Below are 22,326 nucleotides of genomic sequence, written 5' to 3'. Positions count from 1 at the left end.
TATATTATATTTGTTAAATTTATTTAATGACTTCTTAAAAAAGAAGTTATGTGACTTTTTATTTAGATTTTTTCAAATAAATTTATATCCCCATCTCCAAATAAATTCACTCAAGGAGAAAAGAAAGTGTAACAATTCAATAATGGATCTAGTTTATTTTAGCCTTAACTTCTACGTGTTATATTTCGAAACATAAGTAATATAAATGTTAGCTTTTGTGTTGTTCAATGTAATTGACCCTGAGATATGCAAATGAATGTGACAAATGTTGTATAAGACGATAATAAAGCTTTGTTATTAGAAATATGTGTACTAACTATGATTTTTTCATTAAGACTTTGACAAGTGCCGGTCACTCTAACGCTTTTCCTTGAATTTCTTGATCAAGTTTTTCAAGGAAGAAATTGTCATAAGTCTTTGATAACAATGTTGGCCTCTAGTCTCCAAAGAATAAAAGAAAAGAAATGAATTACATAAATTGGGGACCTTACAACCATCGTCATCTCTCCTCCTCCCCAATGGCCATCAACGAAGAAGATAATAGAAGGATTGACCAAATCCAATGATTGTGGCGACCATCAATGAGCAGTGATTAGTGACGGCTTATAGAACGATTCCATGGAATAGTTTCGTGTTTGTGAGGTTTTATTGAGTTTTTATTTTTTATTTTTATATTAGATGAATGATATTGTATATTTTTGTATTTACTCATTGATTTGTATATTTGATTATTGAGTTTGTATAAATGCATATTTAATTATTTTGTGTATTTAATTATTGATTATGTGTATGTTAAAATAAATAAAATTAAAATTTATTAATAAATAAATAAAATAAGAAGTCAAATAAAAAAAGAATAAGGAGTGTTGTTATAGTAGACATAAATTTTAAGATTAAATTAAAATAAGAAATAAATTATTTAAATATAATAAGAAAATATGGGTGGAGTTAGCCTAATATCACCACCTATATAAATTTGTCCGCCACCAAATAAAAAGTAAATTTTCATTCCCAGAGCCGGTCCTTTCATGAGGCCCAAGAGGCTGTTGCCGGCCCATGAAAATTTGAGTATTTGGGGGCATAAATTGGACACCTCCCTCTTTGGAAAGGGCCCATTGCCCAGGCCCAGCCGCCCACGGTCCACACCCCCTCCCCTTCTGCAAAGCTTCGCCCCTACCCTAAGCCCTTTTCCTTCTCTCGCTTTCACTGCCCTGCCTCTCTCGACTCTCGCTCCGTCACTCCCTCCGTCGCCCTCGCCCTCGCCGTCGGCGGCTCGCCCTCGCTCTCGCCTCTCGCTGCTCCGTCGCTCGCGGCCTCTCGCCTCTCGCTGCTCCGTCACTCGCGGCCTCTCGCCCTCGCTCTCTCGCCTCTCGCTGCTCGGTCGCTCGCCCTCGCCCTTGTGGCCGGTGGCTCGCTCTCCGTTGACCGTTGGTCCGTTGCTCACTGCCTCTCTCTCGCTTCGTCGCACGGTCGCAGTTTCGCACCCTCGCCGGCTCGCCCTCCGTCGCTTCACTCGCCCTCGTGGCCGGTGGCTCGCTTCCTCGCTCTTGCCTCTTGCTCCGTCGCTCGCTGTTGCTGGTGATGGCTCGCTGCCTCTCGATTGTCGATTGGCTCATCAAATTCAGTCTTTCAGATCTGCTTCTCTGAAGCTCTTAACTACAGAATCCAGATCTGCTTCAACTTTCAGCGGTTAGTTGCTCCTTCATTTCGTTTCGTTTATGATGTATTCGGAGATTTGGATAGCTTGCCTATGTCTATTTTATTGATGTTATTGATGTTGGCTGAATCTGGCAAAGCAAATTTAATTTTATTGATGTTGTTATTTCATTTCGTTTATATAATATACATGACAACTGTTTTCTTATAACTAGAGTGTAGAAATGCCTTTGTTCATTTTATTCTTCTTATTATTATTACAAGTCTAGATATAAAAATTAAGTTTAACATTCTTATTGCTTAGGCCATCTCCAACGGAGACGGGAAAACGGCAAAATCCACTGATTTTGCCGTTTTCCCATCTCCAATGGGACGGCAAATCATCACACCATTTTGGTGTGATGAACAGCCCACTGTTCACTCACGGCATAAATGCCGTGAAAAATTATGGCCAAATTGCCCCTCTCATTTCCATGTAACAAAATTTTATTCCTATTATATCCTCACTTTATTTTATTTTAGTATGTATAATTATTAATTTTAGTCTTAATTTGGATATTTAATTTGACCATTATTTTTAACAACATAATAAATTAAAATTAAGTAAAAAAGATTATAATTATTTAACAATATAAAATAAATTATTCCATAAAACTTAAAAAGTTGAGAACAATATCTTATGTAAATACATGTAAGTTTTTTTTTACATATTTAAATTATAATAACGTAAATAATTAAATAATTTTTTGAAATAAATTAATTGTTTTGAATTAAAAAAAGAAGAAAATAGAAATAACACTATTCATTTGGTGTAAATTTTGATGTAATGGGTTGGGGATACTTGATAAGATAGTGTGAAAATTACACCATTTTAGTGAAAAAGTTACACCATTTTGAAGTTTTGTGTTGGAGATGGTCTTAAGTGTGTGTATTGTCATAATATTTTTTTTCTTTTAGCTTTTGTTAGGTTTAAGCAATAGTCACAAATCATGCCTCCTAAACATATGTTGGAGCTCAAAAAAGAAAAATGAAACAGAGGAAAGAAGAGCAGTTTTTAATTGATAATTTAAAAAAATTTCAATTTTATTCTTTGATAGAGTATAAATATTTATTTATTTTTTTATATTTTATTATAAAATATAAATTTTTAATATAGGGGCCATTTTTACATTTCGCCTCAGGCCCCAAATCTCAGATACGGCACTGTTCATTCCCCCCTTTCTGTGACATTCGTACATACACTTTGTGTGCAACTTGACATAGACAATCTTACAGATGGATTCCCAACCGCTCAATTCTCTGGGCGATATCTTCGAGTCGTCGCTGAACTTAGAAAACATCCACTTCGAAGAGGGCTTCAACGACGGCTACAAAGACGGTTTACCCACCGGAAAAGAGGAGGCGCGCCAAGTGGGCCTGAAGCACGGGTTCCAAATCGGGGAGGAATTGGGCTTCTACAGAGGCTGCATCGATGTCTGGAGCTCAGCTATCCAGCTTGATCCCAATTGCTTTTCATCCCGTGTCCAGAAAAACATCAGAGCCATGGACGAGTTGGCCCGGGCATACCCGGTCTTGGAACCTGATAACGAGTCCGTGGACGAGATTATGGAGTCTTTGAGGTTGAAATTCAGGTCTGTTTGTGCCACATTGAATGTCAAATTGGAATACAGTGGGTATCCGAGCGCTTCGGATGTCAAGGATTTTGAGTTTTGAAGGAGAGTTTATCAGTTGTATTGTTATACGTTCACTGGTTATCTTTGCCTTCGTTGATTATTGTTGATTCAGAGTGAAAGTTGATTTATTTCTTTATTTTGATTTAATGGGTTAATTGTTGGGCTATATTGTTATCTGGGTTGCAATTCTTTGATTACTCCAGTCTAAATATGTTCTAAGGGGAAATCCTAGGCACTACCGCACTAGCAGACCCTTCTTTGGTACGGCCCGAAAGGGTAGATAAATCTGGCCGCCCAGCTGGGTCTGCTTGCAATGCCATCTATACGGAAATTTTCCCTTAGTATTCTACCGGCCATTCACCTAAACTGGATGTAGCCCTTGCTAGGGCCTGGTTGGCAGTGTCATTGGTTCCCACCTATTAAACATGTGTTCCTTGTAGCCAAAGCACCACCAAGCTACAAAATGGGGGAGGGAAGCTGCTTAGGAGACTTGAACATGATATTTTCGGGCTGAAGCTGCTCGGGAGACTTTGTGAGGGATCAGCCTAGAGAGTGGTTGTATTGGTTGCCTTGGGCTGAATATTGCTATAACGTGGGGTTTTATTTCGCTTTGGAAACCATGCCTTTTGAGGTGGTCTATGGGAGAGCTCCCCCTGGATGCTCTCTTATGATTCGGGTAAGACTCGGTTAGAGGCTGTGGATTATGCTTTGCAGCAGCAAGATTCTTCCTTTTTGAAGTCTTTTAAGGGACCGTCTGTTACAAGCGCAGGCTGCCATGAAAAAACAAGCTGATCAACGCTGTCAAGATTTATAGTTTGCTGTAGGGGATTGGGTGTTATTGAAGTTGCAACCTTCCAGACATACTTCGATCACTTATCATTTCAATAAGAAGTTGTCCCCACGTTTTGATAGACCTTTTCAGGTACTTCGCCTCATTGGCAGCGTTGCTTACAAGCTATTCTTGCCTGAGGACAGCAAGGTACACCCTGTGTTTCATGTTTCTTATCTTAAATGCTTTCATGGAGGATTACCTGCAGTGCCACCTGCACTTTCGCCATGTGGGGCAGAACCTCGCTTTCGCCCTCAAGCGGTGTTGGATTCATGACTTCAGTAACAAGGAGTTTCTCATTCATTAGGTTGATTTGTCTCTGGCTAAAGCTTCTTAGGAGCAGGAGGTTGTTCTCAAGTCTAATTTTCCTTCATTTGTGCTTGAGGACAAGCACATTTCCAAAGCAGGGGGTGATTTTATGGGCAATACAACCAGACCTCCAATCACCCAATTTACAAGCATAGAACTAAGCCCAAAACTGAATAGGAATATTTATTTTCCTATTTTGAGTCAGTTTCTTATTTCCTAATTCCTATTTTGATTAGGAGATTTGCAATTCGTTTCCGATTAAGAGTCTCCAAGGTTATGTTATAAATACTCTATTGTAGTTGATTACAAGGTAATAAGAATAATATTTTTTCCAGCATACTCTGTGTGCAAGAGATCAAATGGTTCTCTCTTACGAGTCCTAGCTTTCAACATAGGTAGAGAAGGAAGGAGGTCTTTGTAGGAGTTGATCCTTTAACAGAAAGTTTTGGACTTGAGAAGGGCGTCAAGGAGGAAAAGAAAAGAGTATTCAGCAGAAGAAAGTCTACATGAGCAAAAAGAAAGGGCAAGTCTTTAAAATGCTTTTGTTTGATTTTGTTGGATAACTTTTGAGTCATGCCTGCAACTTAGTGCATCAAATTTAAGTTATATTATGTTGTGTGGGCATGCTATTCAGCCAACTTTAGAAGTATCTTTTTGTTGGGTTCTCTAGACTTGTTGACTCTTTACTTGCAGATATGTATGTAGGGTTATAAATGACTTGAGCCGCTCGTGAGCAACTCAATGTTTACCTCGGTAAGAGCTCATTCGTGTTATAAACGAGCTGAGCTTAAGCTCCAAATCAGAGTTTGATTCATAACAAGACGAGCTTGAGGGAGGCAAAACTCGGCTCGATTTGACTTACAAACAAGTTCATGAATAGGCTTTGTGAACAGGCTTGCAAATAAAATAATTTTATTATTATTTTCTAATAGAGATGAAACTTTTTCATATCTATTCAAAATATTATGTTTTTAATTAAAGATGCTTTAGAGACAAATTTGGAGATGGAAGTTTTTTGTCTCTTAGAGATGAAAATATCTGTCTCTACCCGTTATTCGGGTTCAATTTCCATTACCACAGTTGCTTTGGAATTGACATTTAGTGCCGGTGGTTGAGTTGTAGATCAATACCGCTCAAATTTAGGAACGGACACAAGTGTTGACGTGTGGAGGGGCTTAGAGCTCATTATGGCATCAAGAGCAAGAGAACAGTAAGTGTTACATATTTCCTTGCTTCTAATTTCCTTCTTTGTTAGTTGATAACTTGATATTGGTAATAATTGTAGTTCTTGTATTTTTATTTACAGGAGGAAGTTGTGGAGATTCCTTTGCCATAGAGTTGGTGGTTGATTTAAGATCGAAGATTGAACATATTTTTATTCATGGACAAGCAGCTTTGAACATATTTATTATTATATTATTGTATTTAAAATTTTTATTTATTTTGTTATTTATCCATATGTTTGTGATAAGGATGCTTATGTTTTTTTAAGCAATATTATTGTATTGTTTTGAAAATTTATGTTTATATTTGTTATATTTTTTATGTAAAAAAAAGTTTTAATGGTTTTAATTTAAAAAAAAAAGGTTTCCAACAAACTCAAGCATCTGGCAAGCCGTGCTTGAGCTCGGTAAATCCTTAAATAAGCTTGAAGTCGAACAAACTTTTTAGCTTTAGTCCAGCTCGAGTTCCCTTTTTTTCTTATCAGCTTTACTCGATTACAACACTTATCTGGATGGGTTATGGCTTCACACATAATGAGTATTGTGCATTGCATCCACTGTTTTTGTTTAAGATAGGCAGCTGCTACATTTGGCTTGGAGTGGAAAGGCTTGCTCAGGAACAAGGAATAGCTGTGGGGGAAATAGATAATCTACCGATATCTCTCAGGCAAAAAATAACTGAGAAAGTTGTTTGAAGTTGGAAATTCTCTGTGAACAGTAAGATGACGGCACATCACCGATCCATTGTTTAATCTTTCCAGAGATCTGCGATATCTATGCTTGTCGGGTTATGAATTTTGAATGTTAATATTATAGTTGTTTCCATCTAATTGTTTTGATCTGAAGCCGACAACTAAGTAGTTGGAATTATGTTATATTCATGTGGACAGCTTTTATTTAATCTGGGTGGTTATGAACTTTACAAAATACAACAATCCCAAGCCACCCCACATGATAAAGCTTTGCTACATGATTAGACTCTTATTTATCTTTATTCGTGGTTATATTTTTTATAAGGTCATTATATTTTATGTCTTGCCTCATGAGTTTTCCATTTAATTTTCTTCGATCTTCCTCTTTCTCTTCTGCTATAAAGTTTTTTCCATTTCTGCTCCAGAAAGACTAGTTCCTTATAGTTGTTTTTCGTTTGTTCAAGACACAGAATTAAGAAGCCAACACAAGTTACAGTGTCTTTAAGGGTCATGTTTGTAATGAATGGACAATACTGACACAACTAGTGTAATTTTTCTTTTTGGCACATGCAACTACACTACTGTAATTTTTAATAAAAAGGGAATGGCATTGTCTGTATTTACCCATTATATCAAGGATATTCTGTGTAATTTATCTTAAATAGAAATATCAGCTGCCGGGACCAAATGTCTGAAATAAGTACAGAGTTGATTACTTAGACTCAGAGCATGAGTCACGTGGGGAATAACTTACACAAAAAAAAATGATATTTATGTAAAGACATGCATAGGCATCATGTGATGGATAATGAGGCAAGGAGTTTGGTGGCAATTGCGGGGTAAACTGGCTTATCATATCCGTGTTGTGTGGATTATGAAAGCTGACTCAGCTCATGTCCTGTATAGTCCATCTCTTTCCTGTGGTGTCGTCCACTCGAAAAGAAATCACCGACCAATGTGGGGTAAATTGGCTTCCGTGTGTGCTGTATGGATTATTGGAGGATGACTCAGCTCATGTCTTACATAGTCCATCTCTTTCCTGTGGCTTCTCGTTGAGAAGGAAACACAGACCAACAAAGAACAAGATATCAGACTCCAATCAAATCAGAGATTCAGAGGAACATGGATTTCTCTCAAGCTTCCGAGGTATGCTCTCTCTCTCTCTCTCTCTGTTGCATTGGGTAAGATTTTTTGAGGAGTTCTGTGACGAGTTGGCTCAGTTTCTGGGTGAGGATTGACCACATTTAGTTTCTTAGTTTTCTTTTCTTTTTGCCCCGTTTGTACACATTACTCGAGTAAAATTTTTCAGGAACGCAAAAAAGAACCAAGTTTTCAGGTGCAGTGTGAACGATCAGATAACTTTTTTCCTTTTAGGTTTCCATTTTTGTTTTGTTGCTTGTTTTCTCCTTCTTGCTTTGCAGTCTAGTCTTTTCGATTGATATTTGCTTACATATTTGATTGGACTTTTTTTTTTTATTATTGCAATTCATGTTCTTGCTGAAGCAGAAAACTTTACCACACCCCCAAAAAACATGAAGCTACTTTTTAATATGAGATTTCACTTGTCTAGCTAGATGGTTCTTGCACTTCTTACATTCTATTGCATTATTACATGCATTTTCAGCATCCAAAAATATTTTACCAGTCATGTCTGTTGTGAAAATACCTCGCAAAATCCACAAACTCACAAATTAAATCAAAGAAACTTACACAAAACAGTGAGTTCTTTTTAAAAAAAGAATGAGAATCTGAAAACAAAACAAAAATCTCCTTGTTGTGCCCCGATGAATCGTCGGCGATGAAGGAGATGAAGGTGGGGTTTCAAAGCTCAAATCGATCAGTCCAAGACCCACTAAGGTAAAGCCAAGAATCGATCTCAAGGAAAACCCAAAACTAGCCTTGGATTGAACCCAAATTTGCCCAATTGGGAAAAAAAAACCCCAACTTGAGAGTGACAAGCACACAAGATTGAAAAAACACCCCACACGGGAGAATACTAATGGCCACTCATTTTCTTTTCTTTGGCTATCTCTATCACTCTCTCTCTCTCTTTTTCTCTATCTTTTTCTCACACTTGAAAAACCACCCCTATAAACACAATATATGTAGATAACCATTGAAGAACCAAATAGCATTTCACCAAGATGAGGATAAGCTCCTTAGACATCCAGAATAGATGAGATGAGGGTGAGAGAAAAGGGGAGAACAAACTTGGATTTGAATGGTTTGGACAACCAAGTCTTCAACATCTTCAAATAGGATAGAGTAATTGGCTAATAGGCTAGATAAAGATAAGGAAAATAATGGGCTTTAGATAGGACAACTAATGGGCTTAGATCAAAATGGGTTGGGCTTGGTTCTTATTTGAGCAATTGGGTAAGCCCACTTTCTTTAAAAAAATAAGATAAACTTACTTGAGTCATCTTCTTATCAGTTTTTCTATAAGTGAATTTGAATCTTTTTTTAAATCTATCAATTCCTAACCGAAACCTATAATAAATTTATATTTATCCGTTCTTACCATCATCGCCTTGACATGTTCTCCCCAACAATGTTGTCTTCTTTTTTCTTTTTTGGATGATGCCCTGTAAATACAATGAGAATATTTAGCCCTCGTTCCCTTGTTTTCACAAGGACAAGATGAAAGGAATGAAGCAAACTATGCTGCTTTGCTGTAAGATCTACATCTCAGAGACCAGAAATAAAGAAGCACTTGATGCCATTGAACGGGTGGCTAAGCTTGATCCGGAAAGTGTCATTGTTAACAAGTTCCAGGATCGTGATTATAACCGGGTTCGGTACACTATTGTATCATATGTTGCTCATGACAGCACAGGATGTCCTGTTTATAGTCCCCTTAGGCAGACAGTACTAAGCATGGTTGAGGCAGCCTATGGAGCCCTGAACCTCGAATTGCACTCGGGCGCACATCCTCGAACAGGCATCGTGGATGACATTGTGTGCCACCCGCTGGCTCGAGCGTCGTTGGATGAAGCAGCCTGGCTTGCTAAATCAGTCGCAGCAGAGATTGGCAATCGGTTCCAAGGTGAGCTTGAAACTATCTTGTTCAATTAGACAAAGAATGCGAGGGAGGGAAGTTAAAACATTGAATTTTAACTTTTCCCTCTTTCCATTTTGTATCTCTTAAGAAGGATCTTCTTGGTTTTTACTGTACCTCTTAAACTGAATGAGCTTGATTTGCCCAAGCATATGAGGCGGCCCGATCACACATAAGCTAAGTCTCATCTGATGATAATTTGATTCACTGCAGTACCAGTATATTTATATGCTGCTGCACACCCAACTGGGAAGGCTTTGGAAACCATAAGGCGGGAGCTGGGCTACTACCGGCCCAACTTCATGGGCACCCAGTGGGCTGGATGTGCCCTACCTGAAGTTCTTCCCGTCAAACCTGATGAAGGCCCAGCCCAGGTATCTCGAGAAAGAGGTGTCGTGATGGTTGGTGCTCGTCCATGGATTGCAACATACAATGTGCCCATTTTGTCAAAAGATGTGGCAGCTGCAAAATGGATTGCGCAGATGGTCAGCGCTCGAGGGGGTGGTCTCCCCACCGTGCAAACGCTGGGGCTGGTTCACGGCGAGGACTCGACTGAGATAGCCTGCATGCTCTTGGAGCCCAACAAGTATGGAGCAGATCTGGTCCAGAAGCGAGTTGAAATGCTGGCAGCCAAAGAAGGACTAGAGGTGGAGAACGGGTACTTCACTGACTTTTCACCAGAGATGATCACTGAAAGATACATGAAATTTGTCTCGGCTAATTCTAACTAGTTGAAAGGCTAGTTTTGAGATCAAACCATTGGCATTTAATGAACAACAACATTAACCATGAAAGAGTTGTGTATCTCATCAACACCGAACAAAGTCTTACCTATCTCAATTTAGCTGAAGAAAACAGTCCTCTCAACATCCACCTGGAAATTGGGAAACACAACCCAAGCCCAGAAAGGTACTTTAATGCGTTTTTAAAGCACAGTAGTTGAAATAATATTATCTTATCTTATTAATATATTAAAGTATAATAGTCTGCCTATCTTATCAAGTGACAATCAAGATGAATTATTTTTCTTTCACATCAAAAATAAAGGTGGTGTCATCTCTAATTGACAATTGTCATTTCTTCTCATCAATTAATTCTTCAATCAATTAAAAATAAATATTATTTATAAAAAATATAAATAAATAACTTAAATTATTAATTAAATTATAAAAAATATTTATTTATATAAAATAAAAATAAATTATATTTAGTATTTATTATTCAAAAGCAATTGAAGATGTCTTATAAAATACCTTAGAACTTTTCACTACTAATTAAATAAATATTATTTATAAAAAATTTAAATAGATAATTTAAATTATTAATTAAGTCATGTTTAGATATATACAATACATAATATAATAACATGTATATACGTGCAATATATATATATATATAATATTGGCTTAAAATCTTAGAAAATCATCCATTTGTATAAAATAAAACAAAATTTGTATTTAGTACTTATTATAATATTATATAATATATATAGATGTATACAATACATATAATATGTATATATAATAATAATACATAATAATAAAGCACTTTAAAACTTTTTACTACTAATTAAATAAAAATTATTTATATTTGAACAGACATTTTAAAATTTCAAAAAACTATCTATTAATATAAAATAAAGAAATTACATATAGTACCTATTGATTTGGGATGCCTGCACATAATGCTATTCTTATATAAATTAATTAAACTATCACTTCAATTCTTTTAATTGCACACCCTTTTCAATAGTAAGCCATTACACAGGAGCTTCTCTGCAAGATTTTGAAGAGACGTTGAAGATTTGGAAGACACTAAAATCAGGTAAAAAACTTCATGGTACTTTTTCATTTGTCTTAAAATTTAAGAAAATATACAAATAAATTGATTATTTTTTAGATATTTTTTACGATTATATTCTATTTCGTTTATTCTTAATCAGTATATATTTTTGGTTTGATTTGTATCTAATTGCAGACTATATTCTTCCATCATTGTATGTAATTTTACAATTGTTGGCTTGATTTGTATTTAAGTATCATGTCATATTTATTGTCAAATTATATTAGACAAAAAAGAAAGTTACCTTTGTTTCTCTTCACTGTCAATTAAATAAACTTTTGGCCTAAAATTGTAAGAACAAAACCTTTGTCTGCGTTGTAGTTAATTGTCTCATAACATTGTGGTGGTTGGTAAATGGTTTTTATTCGATTTTTTATTTTATTTGGTTTGATATGTTAGGATTTCTTTGTCATGGATTTTCAAATGTATATGTATTAGAGTCCTATTCTTTTATCATACTTTGTTTTTTTATAATTTTTTGCTACATGCATCTTTAGGATAAAACATGAGGTTTCCATTGAAAATAAAGAAGTTGAAAATTATCTCTTATAAATTTTCTATGGTCCCAATTTGGAGTTAAATGGAATTTCATTTGAGTTGGTTGTACATTTACTTCATAATTTTTTGCTTGATTACTTTAGTTGCATGGAATGGCAATGAAAGTGGCCTTTGTGAGAGATATATCATTGCCATTGGAGAAGGAATCTTGGATTGTTCGGTCCGAATAATTCGTCTATGAATTGTTACAAACTTTACAAATCCTAATGAAGCGAACACTACAGAACTTTTTATTCTGAATTAAAAGATAACTATTTATATTTTAATTTGTTAGTATAAATATTTTTATTTCATATATTTATATTTTTTAATTATTGTAATTACTACAGGGTGACAAGATCTAAGCATTCGTAAAAAGGGTTTTAGTAAGAAAATTCAATCTTCTAATTAATAATTTTTCAATAGACGAAAATAAAGAATCATATAAATCTACTAAACATGCATATAAGATCAACTTCTTCTACACTACCGAGGTTTGCTTACTTAGAGCATCGAATATTCCCATATATGGTTTTGTTTGTGCCTTTCAAGGGTCTTGTTGAAACACAAGACCTGATGAAATCTTTTTATTTTATAAGGAGCAAAATAGTTTTTATTTTATAAGGAGCAAAATAGTCTTCATCGATGAACAATGAATTTTTATAATTCACATTAAACTACTACATATAACAAATATTATTCTTTTTTGTAGATGTGATTGGTGAGCATGCTGCAGTTGGCAATGTTGAAGAGATGAAAAAGGATAACAATAAGACCAAGAGGCTATAGATTGAGTTGGAGGATACCCAGTAAGTTGTATAGTCATTATTATACTTCTAATTGATAAAGTTCTACTAATCTATATGCTAATTAACTTTATTTTTTATTGCAAGAAAAAATTAAATTGTACACTGTAATCTTGTCAGGTGCAATAAATCAGTGAACAATGACCATACAACTTACAATATCTATTTATTTTATTACAGTTATCTTTTTTCAATATTATTATTTTCTTTATTTCTTTTTCATGCTTGACAAAGAAAGTTGATGTGTAGAGATTTTTTTTAGTTTGGATAGGTTCATTTTTGGTATGTTTCTTTGCTTAGTAACATTATAAAATTAAATGTTTCTTTGCTTAGTAACATTATAAAATTATCATTGTTTCCATTTTCAAATTTTTCATATTATTTTTTATTGCACTATGTAGTAGTTATTTTTAATAGACTTCTTCTCAATTGACATTTTATTAATATTATATTGGGAAATTGCTTAAAAAATAAAAGAAAAATATATTGTAGTGAGAGACTATTGTGTCAAATTGTGGCTGAGATGTATATTTGACAAGTTGTTTCTAACCTAGAGTTGTATCTTGCTATATTTCAATTAAGAGTAATCGTTCTAATAATTAGTAAAACTTTATTTTTAAGATGTAATTGTATTTAGTTCTTAAAAGATTTGCATTAATTTATTTGTTGTGTACATAGATGCCAAGTAGTTAGATTGTCGATGAAAGTCTTCATTTTAGGGTTAGAGATCGTCATTATTTGTTTATTTGTCAATAATAATTTCACTTATATTTCAAAAAATAATATTAATTTTGAACATTCAAAATATGAGATCTCTTTATATATATTTAATTTAAAAATTTTCAATTCAATGCTTTTGTGTCTCTTTTAATTTAGTTGTTAAAAATACTCTTTGAATTTTGCATACAATTTATTTGGAGTACTTGTGTTCATCATTTTAATAAAAAGTTTTATTTACAAAAAATAATTATAATTTTATTTTTTAATTTATAATAAAATTTTAGTTTAACACCATCGGTGCTCGGGTGGAGTACTAATTATAGATGGAACAAACTCGTTAGGATCAGTGGGCCATTCTCAAGGGAGCCAAAAGTTAGCAAAACTGTTCAGTACAATGTATATTATCCCTGTAATTCTAATCTTAATTTCGACTAAAATGAAGAAAATTCCTTAGTGTCACCTCAAAACTGTAGATCTATCAACACATAAATGTACAGTTGGTTTAGTTGGCCATGAACTTTGATGAACCCATTTGCCCAAAAATCTTTTAGACAATTTTCCAAGGAGATTCATGCATCTTTTCCGCCATAGGGACTGCACTTAAGCATCAGTAAACCAATTTGTATGCCTCTAAGCTGAACATTGAATGCTCCTGAACTCTTCAGACAATAGCTTATCCATTAGTCCTTGCAACCTCTTTGCACCTGGACCGGGTCTGAACACGGATTCGTCACCCCGCACCGAGCAAGGGTCCACACCACTGTCTGAGCTCCCAATGCACCATGCCCCAGGTGCAAAGCGATGGGTGCGGCCTAGCAGCTGTTTATCAATCTTGTCAAGAACTGGGTCATCCTTGGCAAATTTTCGAGCAAATGGGGCACTGCTATTGACCATCTTCTCGAAGTCCTTAATTGTCAAAGCCAGAGGATGCTGTTTTGGAGGATTGTCCCAAGCAATGTAGTGAAGATCATGGCCAATTGCAGTGTTGCGGAATTCTTGTTTGTTACAGATGACAGTATGGAAGTAACCCTCTGGAGAGGAGATAAAATTTGCGTAATACATTAGGATAGTTCGTGGGAGATTATCCCATCCCCATATACAGTATTCAACAAACGATCGGGTTAGCATCACCCATGCTGAACCTACAGATAAAGGAAAGTAGATGAAAATTTCAACTCAAGACAGAAATCATCTCCTTCAAGTCTAGCTTTGAAGTGCCAGTAAAGAGCTTCCCTGAGAGTTGGCATCAATCAAAATAATTATTATAAAGTTGGATAGAAAACATGGTTAAGCCATATGAATGGAAATTGACTTGCCATCTGTTATAATGGATAATTCCAGAAGGAAAGAGGATGGCAAGGAAGATTTCATGAATTAGCTCAAGATAAAAGAACCTCACTTGTTTGTCAAGCTAATTCCACGTCAACAAGACCAGACACTAATAGTCCACAGCTAGGCTTTTGAGGAATTTAAAGCCTAGAAGCTTTCTTAATTTTATGAGGAAATTCATGACTTCCTGAAAATATCAAATAATGAACTTGAACAGCCTTCAATGTTATTTTTTTGGGAACTCCATAAACAGATAAATCCTGGCTGGAAACTCCTAAATGAAGAGAAAACCCAGAAACTTCTCAAAGATTCAACACTTGAACTTCCCAAAAATAGCTGCGAGGCAAGTGTCATGGGCTGGATGTTTGCTATCCAATGTAAATGTTTAAGCTATTGAGTGGTGTTGATTGCCTCTCTTATATGATCTAAAATCTCCCCTTTCTTATCCAACATGGATTCCATGTGACATTTCACCAAACAAATTTGCCCTGCCCTCAGAGTGGATCCAATCACCTTGTGACTTAGACCACTTTGCCTACTTCCCATTTGAGAGCTTCGAATAAAATCAAATCAAGAATTGAGCTGTTCTAATACCACGTTGTCACTGGCTGCAAACTTAAAACACCTAACCCAAAAAACTGAACTGTTAGGTAGTGTTATCTACTCATAATATGGCCCAATATCTCCTTTTTCTTATCTGGTGCGGGATCTGTTACACAAAGAACTTGATAAATATTTCCAAGTAGATAACTCCCTACTGTACTTCAATACTTTAAAGCACTTTTCATAATTATAATACATCTTTCTAGCAAAGCTGTATTTCTAATACTAAAAATTCAGTCTCGAACAAACTTTTCTATATTTCCCACTTCTGGTTCACATTACAGTGCAGTTAATTGATAAAAAGAAAGGAAGAGACCCTCAAAAGGCAACTAAATATAGATATATCAAGACGTCAGACAGTAGTTGTTATTCATAACAAGAAATAACCCAACAGAAAACTCTATGACCACATTCTGTGCTTGTTCTAAAGAATAACAGAAAATTGAATATATTTATCAAGTTAACTTTGGCTTTAAGTGATGAATGCAATATGAACAACTTATTATCCAACAGCTAAAATATTGTATTAGAAAAAAAAAAAAAAAAAAAACGTAAGGAAGAAATTAGGACAACCCTCTCTTATATCGGCAGAGAAAGCAGCTCTCACAACAATTCTGAGAATAATATTTGCATTATTATTTGAATGCACTCAAAATTATAAGTCTGAAATAGAATTTTAAACATGATCCTTAAGAGTCATGATAAAAGTTTATGAAAACTTATATTGACCACTTTAATACAAAAAAATGGAGAAATAGATCTATATAAACTAGCTAAAGCAAGAGAGAGAAAAACAAGAGATTTTAGCCAAATGAAATACATGAAAGAAGAAAACCAAAAAGTACTAGTAATGAGTGGACAATCAAAGAGAGATGAAAGGAGTATTTCTCAGAATAATTCAATGAGGGTGGAGAAACAAGTATTATATAGCACATCTTAGTAACTTTGGAGAGGATAAGAATTACATATTATATAGATGGATATGTCCAAATGAAATAAAGCAAGCAATGAAAAACTTTAAGAATGGTAAAGTAGTTAGATCAAATAATATACCAATAGAAACATGAACTAGCATGGGATTAGTGGGCATGTTTTTGGTTAATGAAATTATTTAATCTAATCATTAACGCTATGTTTGGGAGAGAGATGGAGTACAGGAGTAGAGAACAAAATGATACAAAATGGAATGGAATGTAAAGGTAAAGGAAGTAACATAAAGTTTGTTAACCTTCCATTGTTTGAGAAGAATGAAACATAAATGAACATAATATAATTTTGTTTTGTTTGGATGGAGAATGGAAGGCGGTGGAACAATTAAAAGTTTTATGAAAGGTTTTAGAGAAAAAAGAAGTTGGAATTTCTTATATACAGGTTATTCCAGACATGAATCATGGAGCAAAAACATGCGTCAGAATATCCGGAAGAGATATTGAGTCTCTTACAATTACAATTGGATTAAATCAATGATCTACTTTAAGCCCTTGCCTATTTTCCCTAATAATGGATGAACTCTCTTAACATATCCACACAAAAGTGCCTTGATGTATGCTATTTGTAAATGACATTGGGTTGATGGATGAGACAGAAAAAAGCATGAATATTAAGCTCAAGATATGGAGGAACACTTCAAAATCTACAGGTTTTAAGTTAACATCGAAAACCGAATATATAAAATGTAAGTTTAGTAAAAATATAAATGTGAATGATGCTATGATAAAATTGAAAAAGCACGTCATACCAATAAAAGATCAATTAGATATCTTGGATCAATCATCCAAAAAGAATTAGGGAGATTAATGAAAATGTTACTCATAGAATGAAGGCAGGGTGGTTAAAATGTAAATGCATCACACATTTTACGTAATTGTAAGATTCCATTAAAGCTAAAAGGAAAATTTTATCAAACCAACTTTGTTGTATGGCATAGAATGTTAGGCAGTGTAGCAATAACACTCTTATCTCATAAGAGAATGTTAGGATGGATGTATAGCCATATAAGAAAATATAAATTTAGAAATGAGATTATTCATTATAAGATAAGAGTGGCTGTTAGTGAAGATAAGATATATGACACATGAAGATAACATATATGACATTATTCATAAAACAGGCTCCTATGAGAGGAGTTCTTTTTTTTTTTTTTCTAGGTAAATATGGTCCTGTGAAAAGAGTTGGTGGAATGACACAAGTATCTAACAAAAACAGTAGAGAAAGGCAACACAGAGCGGGGTAGTTGGGGCTCTTTCTTCTTCCTTGATAGCATCCGATTACTAAAAACAATGGCACACTGAAGCAAAGAGACAGTTAGGTACAATATGAATTATAAGACCATAGATGGAAACAACTAGCAAGGTAGAATTTATGTAGCTGAACTTGCATAATGGGATTAAAGTGTGATATATTATTGTTATATCAGCGCCATGACAAGTACAAAACTTTGCACCTCCCAGTTTCATACTTATCAGAGAAACAAAGTAACAAACTGCTACGACATGCAACTCATAACTGTACAATAACATCTAAAATTGGTCAAAAATTCATAATTGTCTAGTCAATTTAACATACCAGTAAATAACTTGAAGGATGTGGGAAGTGACCGACGTTGAGTGGTCCAAGTAATATCAGATTTCTTAGACAGGTATAAAGCTGGATCAATTATGATTGGCTTTGCTCTCTGGTTCCTGCAAAAGTTTTTTTTTAAATCCCATTACTTTAAAGATAGAAATGACATAACAATGTGATAGAGATGGTGCTAGGCAAATATGCATTCAGTATTTTGTTTACTTACAGTTTCCAACCACGAATCTGTGTATGTTCAATAAAATTCAGATTTCTGGACAAATTAGAAAAAACATACAGAATATCTGCACAACAAAACAAACATCAGACATCTTCTCATACAAAAATCCTTGGACTAACTACAATTTCTTCATGCTTGTCAAGGGAATGTGGATGAGTTATTTAACATAATGAAATACCAAAAATGCCAACTCCATCATCCCCCTTCAAACAATCCAATATGAAGAAGAAGATGATGGTGAACAGCTGTTGGACTAATGATCATAAATAACCAGAATTTAGCAAAAGGGCCAAAAAGAAATATATTCCCAACCTTCTGTTGCCACCTTACCGTCATTGCCTTCTAGTCTGATAATATCAGGGTAACAACAGAAGGATTGAAAATATAGAGCTACAGATAATATACATTCAACCCAGTGAACATAAAGCTACAAACGCACAAGTTGACATAGTTGAGTAAAAACAAAAAATGGAATTACATAAAGGTCATTGATTCCTTTCAAAGTTGGATTTCTACAATTTCAAATAATATCTTGTTTATGGACAAAGAAATTACAATTACCCATCCATAACCCCAAGGCCAAAGATAGGCTGTCAGTTGGAGGGAAATGCACCCAAAAAAATATAAAAAAAATCCTAATCCACAACTCAACTTTGTTTTATGTTGGATAAAATCTATACCCGCCTTAACTCATATCTTGGAGCTGAAAGCATGTAATGCCAATTCTCAGCTGTAAATGATTTTGCACAACCAAAAGGCAAAATGATCAAATAAGCATGACTCACTAAAATGGTCATTAGATTTAGCACCATATGCCAATTGAATGAAAATCAAAATCACATGTCCACGTGATTTATATCTATATCCCTTATCCTACTTCATGAAAACTTAGCAGCAGAACTGTTATAAGCTAATGTCTCAATTTGACAGACAAGTCTCGTCCAATTCCAATCAGTATAGAGCACCTCCGCTTACTAATTCTGCACTTGTATTGTAGCAGCAGCATGTTTAACCTTCTATGGAATCAAGTCTAGATAGATGAAGCATTTATTTCATGATGCTCGGGTCAACATCCTCAAAACATTATTCACTGATATAAATTTAGGTAGAAGAAAAGCCTGTGCATAGTCAACAGCACCCCCCCCCCCCCCCCCCAAAAAAAAAAGCAGCAAAAAAAACATGAAAATAGAAGGGAAAAAATAAACAGAGGTTTAAAAGTTAAGGCCATACAGGAACAAATTAGGCGAACTAGAAGCCTTGTGTTAGACCCTCTCATTCTAAGATTGTAGTTGATGGGGAGGGCTACGGCAAAGTTATCAACATATATGATAAAAATGATGACCACGATTACGAAGTAAATAAGAAACGAAGAACAGCACCAACCATCTTGTGTCATTAGAGGATAATCTGAAGCACTAAGATTAATGAACCAATCCCAACGCAAACCGTCCTTCAATAGTATTGCAATTGCCTGAAGGGTGCAAGCTATCATCGTAGGTCCCTTGTATGTAACCAAATTTGACTGCAACATTACATGTACATTCTCCACTTCCCTAAAAGTTGGATCATTCTTCACCGAAATTGACAAATTCAACCTTTCCCGTGGCGGAGCCTCAAGATCCATATGCAGAATGTACTGATTTCTTGGATGATAAACAGCTTGCAAAGTCCTCATCATTCTTTGGCTGTCCCCCTTGGTTCCTGATATAAGATAAGCCAATCTAGGTGCCTCAACGTTTGAAACTTCGTTATTGTCAAATGCTCCATGTAAATCTGATTCAACAAAATACCCAGTAGAGTCCTCTGGTCTTGCTAAGGAAACAATGTCAAATTGAAGCTGATCCTCACCGTAGGAAGATGAATGCATCCCAAAAACAGCAGCCATAAATAAAGTAACTGATACCAGCAGACTAGCAAAAAATGGAAGAATCCACCTCCTATCACTATATCCCCTTACTGCGTGTGAATTAACATTTTTCCTCATACTCAATAACCCTTGTTACCAGACAATCGTAAGGGCACAAAATTATACAAACCCTCAATCTTCAACACTCAATATACAACACGAGAAAAGCAAGAAGCAAACTCGAACCTCCTGTCTTCAAATAGCAGAAACCCAAAAAGAAGCAACGAGCTCGGCCAACAACAACAACCAAAATAAAAGGCGGCCTTTTCCCTCTTTCTAGGTGGCACCACCTTCGTTAGAGTGAAAAAGCAGTTTCCAAGCACTCCCAAATCCGAAAGAGCGCCTTTCGAGATGAGATGCGTCTCGGGAAAAGCGAGTAAGCCCAAGCGGCTTGAAGAATCAATCATAAACGAAGGCAAGACAAGAGAAAATCACTAAACATGTAAAGGCGATTGCAGAAAGCTTGCAGAGATCAACGCGCGACCAAATTCAAACCGAACGGTCAGATTTTTCCCACCAGCAACGAATAGACTATCAAAAATCCGCAATCCTCTCTACAAACTCCACAGATCTAATCACTCTTAAACGATTGCTTTGGTTAAAAGCTCCGGATTCTTCAATCCAACTACCCCCCCGAACAGATTGAGCTAGCTTAGCTCTAAGTGAGCCGAGCGCGTAAAAAGCAGAGATTACAAAAAATGAGAAAACAGAGAGAGATGCTTACAGGAGAAGTGGCTTTGTTGGTACATGTCTGCGTATCCAGAGTGGAGAAAGTGACAGCTCAATGTCGGTTTCAGACAAAAAAGGCGCGATTTTAGGGCTAGGGCAAGGCGCAGCAGAGATCGAGGAGCGCGATCGATCGAAATTCCAACGCCAAGTCACTCTACACCGGTAAGATTTCGAAATCCGTAATTGCTCCGTAATTTTTGGGATAACTCCGTCCTTTCACTTTAACCCTTCCATTTGTAATTTGTAACGCCAACGCCATTTCTTTATACTCTAGCTCGTGCTACGGGTGGAAATGAGTTGAGTTATTTGGGCTTGGTTCGATGTTCGATTTGATAAAAACTTATTTGAGTTTGTTCGTTAAAATAAATGAGACAAGTTTGAGTGTAACTTTGAAACTCAATTTATAAATAAGTTGAGTTTGAACTCAATAAAATTCGGCTCGTTAACTCGTGAGTTGGTTCAAATATAGGCTCATGAATTGGATCGATTATAGGCTCGTGAGCTATCTCGAATAGAGGTTCGCGAGCTGACTCGCTTATAGATTCGTGAGCACCTTATTAGTTGATATTAATAAAAATTATTAATTTTTATATTTTTATACTAAAATTCTTCTGTCATATGAAACAAAACAAGGTATGTGATTCTTGGAAGCTTTTGATATGTTCGTATTTTGTAGGTTGATATATGTGATTTGATATATAATTATGATTACCGATTAATATTACAATTTCAAATTACAGTTGATATTTGGAGTAACTAATTTGAAGTTGAATTGAAAATATATTTGTTATGCTGTAATTTTGATTATGTTTGTATTTTGAAAATAACTAAATAAGTAATTTAATTATCTTTTTGTATGATAAATGATATTATACTTATTATAATTTGTGAAATTATTATTACTTAATTATTATGTTGATGTTATATTTGTCGATTATCAGGTTAGGTTCATTTAGCTATATTTGTTTTTATTATAGATCAGTTTATTAAATTTTTTTAAATAAAACTTTGATATATTTCAACCCGAGCTCGAGTTTGAGCTCGGCTTGTCAATCAAATTAACGAGCCGAGCTCGAGCTCAGGCTATGCTGATCAAGCTCAAGCTTGAGTCAAGCTTCCAGACTCGATTCAAACTTGAGCTTGAACCTGCGATAAAATTTGTCAAGCTGACTCAAGCTAAGCTCGGCTCGACTCGGCTTATTTGCCCCTCTAAGTAGGGCTACAACACTACTTGTAATTGTTAATTTCAATTTTCAAGTCTTAATGTAACTCTTATTAAAATTACAAAAAAAAAAAAAGTTCTATATTATATATATCTTTGTCTTTCATAAAATATTATTTACTTTTAACGTAAAAATACATCAATGTGCTACACAACTATTTTCTTAAAAAAAATTATCGTAAAAATTAATAATATTTATTACTCATAAGCCATAATTAACCCCCCAAATAATTATAGCTCATCCAATCTCTTTTCTTTCTTTTCTTTTTTTTTTTATAAATACAATCATGTGGTATCTCTATTCATAGTGGCATAGAATTTATCCAACATAAGCAAAGTCCTAGATATCATGATGGTATCAGTGGCCAAATTAAACAAACCAAAGTTGGCCA

At 35.0% G+C, this 22,326-nt stretch overlaps 3 protein-coding genes across 7 annotated transcripts; 2 read left to right on the top strand and 1 right to left on the bottom strand.

The window, feature by feature from the left end:
- Positions 1 to 1,143: 1,143 nt before the first annotated feature.
- On the top strand, positions 1,144 to 4,970 carry LOC127791757 (uncharacterized). Of its 2 annotated transcripts, none has more exons than XM_052321771.1 (2): positions 1,144 to 1,689; positions 2,838 to 4,970. In XM_052321771.1, exon 2 carries the CDS (start codon positions 2,932 to 2,934, stop codon positions 3,367 to 3,369), a length of 438 nt encoding a protein of 145 aa, XP_052177731.1. In that variant the 5' UTR covers positions 1,144 to 1,689; positions 2,838 to 2,931; the 3' UTR covers positions 3,370 to 4,970. The 2 variants fall into 2 exon arrangements, with proteins under 2 accessions (XP_052177731.1, XP_052177730.1); XM_052321770.1 differs by having other exon boundaries at positions 1,151 to 1,689; positions 2,932 to 4,970.
- A 2,333-nt stretch (positions 4,971 to 7,303) lies between these two features.
- LOC127791755 (uncharacterized) lies at positions 7,304 to 12,675 on the top strand. 4 transcript variants are annotated; one of them, XR_008020988.1, is made up of 5 exons: positions 7,304 to 7,528; positions 9,017 to 9,428; positions 9,654 to 10,349; positions 11,208 to 11,264; positions 12,532 to 12,675. XR_008020988.1 is itself a non-coding variant. In XM_052321769.1 (3 exons), exons 1-3 carry the CDS (start codon positions 7,505 to 7,507, stop codon positions 10,169 to 10,171), a joined length of 954 nt encoding a protein of 317 aa, XP_052177729.1. In that variant the 5' UTR covers positions 7,304 to 7,504; the 3' UTR covers positions 10,172 to 10,409. The 4 variants fall into 4 exon arrangements, 1 of the variants encoding a protein (XP_052177729.1); XR_008020987.1 differs by having other exon boundaries at positions 11,193 to 11,264; XR_008020989.1 differs by lacking the exon at positions 11,208 to 11,264.
- A 1,007-nt stretch (positions 12,676 to 13,682) lies between these two features.
- LOC127791754 (beta-glucuronosyltransferase GlcAT14A-like) lies at positions 13,683 to 20,943 on the bottom strand. Its single transcript, XM_052321768.1, has 4 exons — positions 19,461 to 20,943; positions 18,066 to 18,141; positions 17,843 to 17,958; positions 13,683 to 14,487 (listed from the first exon to the last, which is right to left on the bottom strand). Exons 1-4 carry the CDS (start codon positions 20,059 to 20,061, stop codon positions 13,976 to 13,978), a joined length of 1,305 nt encoding a protein of 434 aa, XP_052177728.1. The 5' UTR covers positions 20,062 to 20,943; the 3' UTR covers positions 13,683 to 13,975.
- Between the last annotated feature and the right edge of the window lie 1,383 nt (positions 20,944 to 22,326).

This window comes from Diospyros lotus, chromosome 15 (assembly GCF_014633365.1).
Source record: "Diospyros lotus cultivar Yz01 chromosome 15, ASM1463336v1, whole genome shotgun sequence".
Classification (NCBI taxonomy): domain Eukaryota; kingdom Viridiplantae; phylum Streptophyta; class Magnoliopsida; order Ericales; family Ebenaceae; genus Diospyros; species Diospyros lotus.
Note: the sequence above shows the minus strand (reverse complement) of the source record. Positions and strands in the feature narration are given on the sequence as shown.